Consider the following 7,458-nt stretch of genomic DNA (forward strand, 5'->3'; position numbering starts at 1 on the left):
AATGAAATATCTCAGTCACAAAAGGACAAATACTGTATGGTGCCACTGTTGTAGAATGAGGCTGACACCAGGGTGGGAGTAAAACGGAGAAAAACTGGATAAATTATTTATACTACATTGAAGCCGACGGGGGGGGAGAACAGTTTAAAAAGTAGTATATTTTCAGGCTTTATGATTATCATAAGTGTCCAGAATGAGGGTTGCAGAGTGGAGTATACTTGGGATGGGGGTAGGGAGGTGCGGGGGAATTGTACACCAATGAAGCAGTTTTTCTTTCGCTTTTCAAGGAGAAGAGTGAACTGGGGGTGAGGGGTGGGGTAGGCAGGGAGAAAAGTGCAACAGTGAATGAGTGGAAATCCAAAATCTTTGTAAATGTTCATTGAAATTAATAAAAAGAACCCCAAAACTGGTAGTATTTTGTTTTCTTTGCATTTAATCTGCTAGCGAATTCTGGCCTAGGGGCAAGAAGGTGTGCTGATAACTCAAAAGTAGTGCAAATCCACCAGCTGCTCCGTGGGAAAAAAAGATGAGCAATCTCTTCCCATTGCATTTACTGCCCCTGTAAACTCACTTCACGGTCAGCTCAACTCAGTGGTACATAACAGCCACCCATATCAGTATTTTGTTTTATAAATTAAGAAACTTAGGCTCAACTCATCAGCGGCATATAGATATTTTTTTGTTTTACAAGTTATGAAACTGAGGCTCAGCTCTTTTTCTAAAGTCAGTAAGTTCTTGAGCCAAAAGATCCAATTCAAACCCAGAGCTGCGAGTTTTATGAATCACAGCTCTTTCCATCACCTCACAGGGTTTCCTTCTTTTGAAACTCATCTCTGCTCTGTATCTTTCTGCTTTTCCTCCAGTAAAGTAACTGCTAAATTTTCCCCCCTCTAGATATATACTTTTAGCACATAAGGATCTCTTTTGGAGATGTTTAAAAATATGGATATCCAGAGCCCTTTAAGAACAATTGAAACCAAAACTCTAAAGGAAGGCTCAAGCATCTGTAATTTGCAAGAAATTCTTGCAGTTTGAGGTTGAAAATTTTTGTTTTGAATAATTATTTTTCCTCATACTAATGTTTTCTCTTCCATTAATATTTAATCAGGATCATATAGCTATTTGAAAATATATTATTAACATATAGGTTCTCTCTTGCAATTACAGGTAGATGAGATATTTATTGATTCAGCCTTGAGCAAGCATTATATCAAGAACCAAGTGGTCAGATTGACGTATGTATATCTGGGCAAATGTAGAGACACAAGTCTGGGGGACAAAGAACAAAGGAGTCAGAGACTGGCATTTATAGCATGGCTGTGTAGGCTGGGCTTTTGCTTAGCGTTTTTATAAACATAATCTCTATAATGGTCTTGAAATATAAGGCTAACTACTAGCACTTGTCTGTAAGTTTGCTGTACTGAGGTAACTTAGGGTTGCTGTGATACTGAACGCTGTGCCACTTATATGTCAAATGCCATAATGGTTACCCACAGTGCAGAGTTTGGTAGAGATCTCTGATTAAGACAGGCTTGGAAGCAGAACTGACATCCACTTTCTAAACAACCAGCCTTTGGAAACACTATGAACATTAGAAAAATGATGATAGTTGTAGAACAGAGTTCAGATCTTTTGTTTATGGGGTCTAAAACCAACAATAACAACTAGTTCATAAATAAGAAAACTAAGACTTAGTGATCAAAGCTACCTAATGTGACACCGTCCCAGGTAAAAGAATCAAGATTCCAATGTCCACTGCCTCAGTATAAGATCAAATGCCTAACAAAACTTGCAGCCTTGGGTAAAGCCAGTAATATATCATTTATATAAATCAAGTCCTAAAAAAAAAGCTTATAATGGGCTTACCAGAAAGACAATTTTCTTCCCACCAGTAGACCAATTGGCAGTGTTCATACAAGTTTCATATACTTTTACTGATTAATCAATGACTTCAGAAGGATTTTTAAATATGAATTGAATAATATCTGAAATTTTAGGAGAAAAAGAAGATAAATATGTCAGATATTTTTAAATATCATTCCTATATTTTCAAATTTTAATTTGGGTTAGCTTTTCAGCCATATTATAATAAAGCAGGAACTTCATTGGATTTGTAACCATACCCAATATTTAAATTTTCATGCGGATACAGGAGGAACTTATCTAATAAAAAATGTTAATCCCACTGATTTACTAGAGAAAATTATAAAAGTGCACATAAAACATAAGGAAAAGTAGAAAACAGTGAGAAATGACCTTCAGTGAGAAGGACATTTAGAAGGATGTCAATGTACCATGATTAGTGCTTGACATTCTTAGAAACTAAGACAATTCAGGGGAAGGATATACATGAGTGAGTTTGGAGAATAAAGAATATACTTTTAAATTAGGCATACAACTTTCTCTTATGCATCTTAGTCCAGAGGAAGATGGAGTAAAAGCAGATATCATTATGGTGTTCCAGTTCCCCTCTACCGAGCCAAGAGAAGTAAGAGAGAAGAAAATCCATAGAATCTTAAGTCAGAAGATAAGAAACACAAGATCCCTGCCAATAAATGCTTCTTTGGTTGAACTTAATGGTAAGTAGATGTCTTTACACATGATGTGAAGTACTACTTCAAATAACAGCTAGAATTTAGCTGGAAGAAATCTTTCAAGACAAAAAGAAATAAATTTACTTTTCTAGGATTTCATATTCTCTGATCAAAGCATATCTGAAATTAGCCATCCAAATCCAAGAAGTTTTTTACCTGTAGCAATTGAAGTTTTACTTGTATCAAAATAAGGCCAATGTTTATCACTAACAGAGTTTTGTTCTGACCTACAATCTGTAACCAAGCAGGTAAAAAGACTGAGGGTTTAGCAATAAATACATTTCTGGGTGGTGATACTGTCCTAAAACACTAATTCATGTATTACCTTTCTAAAATTAAAGCAAACATCAATAATGTCTGTATGTATCGACTTGGCAAGACTTTAGGATTTCCAGTAGTGAACATTTGAATGGTATACTAAATCTGAAGCCACCAATGGGACAATTATCAGTATCATTATGGATAGTGAAGAGCTTGAGATTGTTCACAGCATTAGTTTGCTTGGGTCCACAATCAACACTCTTGGCATCAGCAGCCAGAAAATTAAAAGATGCATTCCATTGGGAAAGTCTGCTGTCAGAGACTTCTTCAAGGTACTGAAGAGCAATGATGTCAGTCTGGAGACTAAGTGTGCCTGATACAGGTCATGGTCTTTACAATCACTTAATAAGCATCAGAGAGCTGGATGCCTTTGAGCTGTGGTGTTGGCGAGGAGTATTGAATATATCATGGACTGCTAAGAGAACAAACAGGCTCATCCTGGAGAAAATGAAACCAAACTGCTTCTTGGAGGTAAGGATTCTGAAGCTTCATCTGACATACTTTGGACATATTATAAGGAGGGACCTATCCTTGGAGAGGGATGTTATGCTTGGGAGGATGGAGGGACAGCGCAGGAGAGGAAGATGATGAGATGGATTGATTCAGTGACTTGAGTAATAGGGGTAGATATGTCAGAGACAATAAGATTGGCACAGGATACAGCAGGTTTTAGGGCTGTTGAACATAGAGTTGCTATGAGTCTCAGACAATTCAATGGCACATAACAACAACAACAGCCATCTTATACAAAAGTAAATTATTAGAACCACTTACATATAACTCCACATTTTCCCTTAATCCTTAGTTAATTATATAATTATTACTTCTCTAAAAGATCCTTTACCAAATTCCCTTATTTATGTCTCTTATATGTATTATCAATTTTAATTTCTATATCCCTACAAAGTAGGTAAATTCCCCTATATAGATGTGAAAAGGGATTAAAAGAAATGTAATAAGTAAAATGTGTTACAATTCACATCTAGATTTAACTCTCAAACTATATTTTACTACGATTTCTTCAAATATGTTCCTGGAACACTAATTTCTTGAGGATCTTCTTGGGAGGGGGTGGGAAGATTCTGTGGTCAAATTAATTTTTAATGTCTTAGTTATTTTTACTTGTATCTTGGAAAGTAGTCACTAATATTACCACATTAATGGTTCTGAAGTGCTTACATAGACAGAAAATAGTTTCTTCCTGTACACGTCCCAAGCATATACTTCCAGCAGATAAGTTTATTTCCCCTTTTAAATGCCTATAGACACCTGATTTAAGAAAGTTCACAGATGATAACTAAAGCCAGTTAGACCTCATTTTTTTGCCCTGTCCTTTTGAAATGACTGACTTTACAAAAGGGAACCTGATCAGGAAGTGAAAATTTGAAGTAAAGGGATAGGCAAGAGTTTGCTGATGTGACAAAGAGTCAACTCCTTAAGGAATAAAACTAGGAACCTCTCCCATCCTAGAAGGGAAGAACCTGTCAAGAGTCAATCCACTTTCTTGTTAGGCAAAACAAATTAATCAAGGTTGTGAAATGTGACCATTCTGATAGGTTTTATTATGCAGTTTCTGTCATGCTCAACAAGGAGTTAACTTGCCAGGAAGTTAGAAAGCCTGAACTATCTGAAAACCAGAAATGAAGCATGAAATAATCATAGGCTACCTGGTAGTTTTATTCCATACAGGCTAAGCTTAAAAGCTTCTGCATATTTTAATGACTATACTAGATTATATGAGTTGATTTTATTCAGCCTCCTATTTAGAAACGCATTTGGTCAGCAGGATGGGGCTGGAATCCAAGCTGGAAGTCGCCTGGATCAGCCAGATTCTACAGAAGTTTGTTTTCTGGTTCTGGTGAGGATTAGGATAGAATGTTTACTGACAATTGGGTATGAGTTGATTTTATTCGGCCTCTAATTTAAAAATTCATTTGGTCAGCAGTATGAGGGCTGGAATTCAGGTTGGAAATCTTCTGAATCAGCCTTCTACAAGAGTTTGTTTTCTGGTTCTGGTGACCTTGTTGGAGCTTCCCAGTTAAAACAAGCTTGGAAACAGGAGTGGCATCCACCTCCAAAAAAGCTTGCCTCCCCCAGAAACTATGCATGTGGACTAAAGATGAAAGTTATACAAGTATTCAAGTCTTTAGCTCATAGGGTCATTATGAGTCATCTACAACTCAATGGCACTTAAAAACAACAACAACATACTAACTAGATTAAAGACAGAATATATTGACGGGAAAATCTCACTTTAGAGTCAGCTGACTAAATCTAACTTCTCTGAGTCTGTAGAAGAATGCTCAACTTGCTACTGAATGCAAGGGGTTCTTTTTGTACTCATTTGTCAATAAGACAGTTGGATTGCAATATCCAAGACACTTTATTCCAGATCTGCGAGAGCAGTGAGAATCATCTCAAAAACTGCTTCTTCATCTAAGAGTGCTTATTGGATTTTATACTTGGGTTAGATGTTACAGTTACTGGTAAACAAACAGCTTGGGATACAGTTTACATATGACTGAGAAAAATATCTTCAAAAAGATATTTTTTTATTTCATTCTTTATTTCTTTTATAACTCAAGCATGTTCCAGCAGAGAATTATTTAGTTTCCACATGAGTGGTTTTGTAAGCTTTACTCTTCTGTGGTTAATTTCTAGTTTTATGGCATTGTGGTCTGAGAAAATACTTTGTTTTATTTCAATGCTTTTTAATTTGTCAAGTCTTGTTTTGTGTTCTAATATATGATTGATTCTGGAGAGCGTACCTTGTGCACTTGAGGAGAAAGTCAATTGAGTTTTAATTGGGTGCAGTACTCTGAATACATCCACAAGTTTGAGATGGCTGATTGTATCAGCATCTTTGTTGAGTTTCTTCTGAGTTGACCTATCCTTTGGTGTTAGTGGTGTGTTGAAATCTCCTACCACTATTGTGGTGCTATCTGTTTCTCATCAATTCAATTAACTGTTGTTTTATGTATTTTGCAAGTCTCTATCATTTGGTGCATAAATGTTGACCAAGGTTATGTCTTCTTGATCTATTGTGAATTTAATTAGTATGTAGTGCTTTTCTTTATCTTCGATGGTGGTTTTCAATCTGAAATCAATTTTATCAGAGATTAGTATTGCCACTCCTGCTTTTTTGAGGTTGCCATTTGCTTGTTATATTTTTTCCCAGCATTTGAGTTTTTAGTCTCTCTCTTCTTTTTTTAGATGTGTCTCTTGTAGGCAACATATTGTTGGGCTTTGGTTTTTGGTTTTTTTAAAAATCCATTCTCCTACTCTTTTTCTCTTAATCGATGCATTAAGACCATTCACATTAACTGTGATTATTGTCAGGCCGTTTTATTTTTGCCATTTTTCTGCATTTCTTTTTCTGTTGTTTCTGGTTACTATGGTCCATAAACTTTACTTTAGCATCTCTGTGTGTATTACTTCATTTTAAAAAGTTCCTTGAAACAAATCATGATGAAAATACAACTTACCAAAACCCCTGGGACACAGCAAAGGTAATACTCAGGGAGGAGTTCATAGCAATAAGTACAAACATAAAATAGGAAGAAAGAAGAAGAATCAATGATATACTCAACACCTTTAGCAAATAGAAAAAGAGCAGCAATCTAATTCTACAACCTCTAGAAGAAAAAAAAAATTAAGGATAAGAGCTGAAATCAATGAGGTAGAAAACAGAAAAACAGCTGAATCCATCAATAAGACCAGGAGTTGATTTTTTTGAAAGGGTCAATAAAATTGACAAATCACTGGCAAATTTTAAAAAGGCAAAAAAATACACAAATAATTCAATTAAGAAATGACAGAGGTGACATCACAATAGGACCAGAGGAAATGAAATCGATAATATCAGAATAATATTAAAAGCTATATTCTGATAAATTTGAAAATCTAGAGGAAATGGACAAATTCCTTGAAAAACATCCTCTGCCCAGATTGACAAGGACAATTACAGAACACTTGAATAGACCCATCACAAGAGAAGAAATTGAAAAGGTCATAAAAAGACTTCCCTATAAGCAAAACCCTGGACCACATGGCTTCAAAGCTGAATTCTACCAAACATTCAGAGATTTGGCACCTATTCTATTTAAACTAGTTCAATAAAATTGAAAAAGAAGGAACACTTCCAGAGAGTCATTTTATGAAGCAAGCACAACCTAACTCCAGGCAAAGATATTACCAAGAAAGAAAACTACTGACCAATATCTCTCACGAACATAGACGCAAAAATCCTTAACAAAATCCTAGCCAAAAAAACAAAAAGCACATCAAAAAAATAATTCACTATGACCAAATGGGATTCTTAACAGGTATGTAGGGATGGTTCGAGATAAGAGAAACAATCAACGTAATTCACTAAATTGTTGTTGTTGTTGTTGACATTGAGTCACTTGTGACTCATAGTGACCCTATATACAAGCCTTAAACTCTGCTCTGTCCTGTGCCAATGGCACTGTCTCTGACACTCCCAACCCGATTAACCCAGTCACTGAATCAATCCACCTCATAGAGGGCCTTCCCCTCCTGC

The 7,458-nt window shown here is 35.8% G+C and overlaps 1 protein-coding gene across 1 annotated transcript in view; it reads left to right on the forward strand.

Annotated features, from left to right (window-relative positions):
- Window positions 1–7,458, forward strand: part of TMPRSS11A (transmembrane protease, serine 11A) — a gene marked incomplete at its 5' end in the record, with an annotated part of 97,095 nt that overhangs the window by 55,192 nt on the left and 34,445 nt on the right. Inside the window, 2 exons of the mRNA XM_006902723.1 lie at window positions 1,168–1,235; window positions 2,419–2,579. Of these exons, the coding sequence (XP_006902785.1) occupies window positions 1,168–1,235; window positions 2,419–2,579 (229 nt within the window). The remainder of the gene's footprint in view (window positions 1–1,167; window positions 1,236–2,418; window positions 2,580–7,458) is intronic.

Source organism: Elephantulus edwardii, unplaced genomic scaffold (assembly GCF_000299155.1).
Source record: "Elephantulus edwardii isolate Elephantulus edwardi_28Jun2011 unplaced genomic scaffold, EleEdw1.0 scaffold00442, whole genome shotgun sequence".
Taxonomy (NCBI): Eukaryota; Metazoa; Chordata; class Mammalia; order Macroscelidea; family Macroscelididae; genus Elephantulus; species Elephantulus edwardii.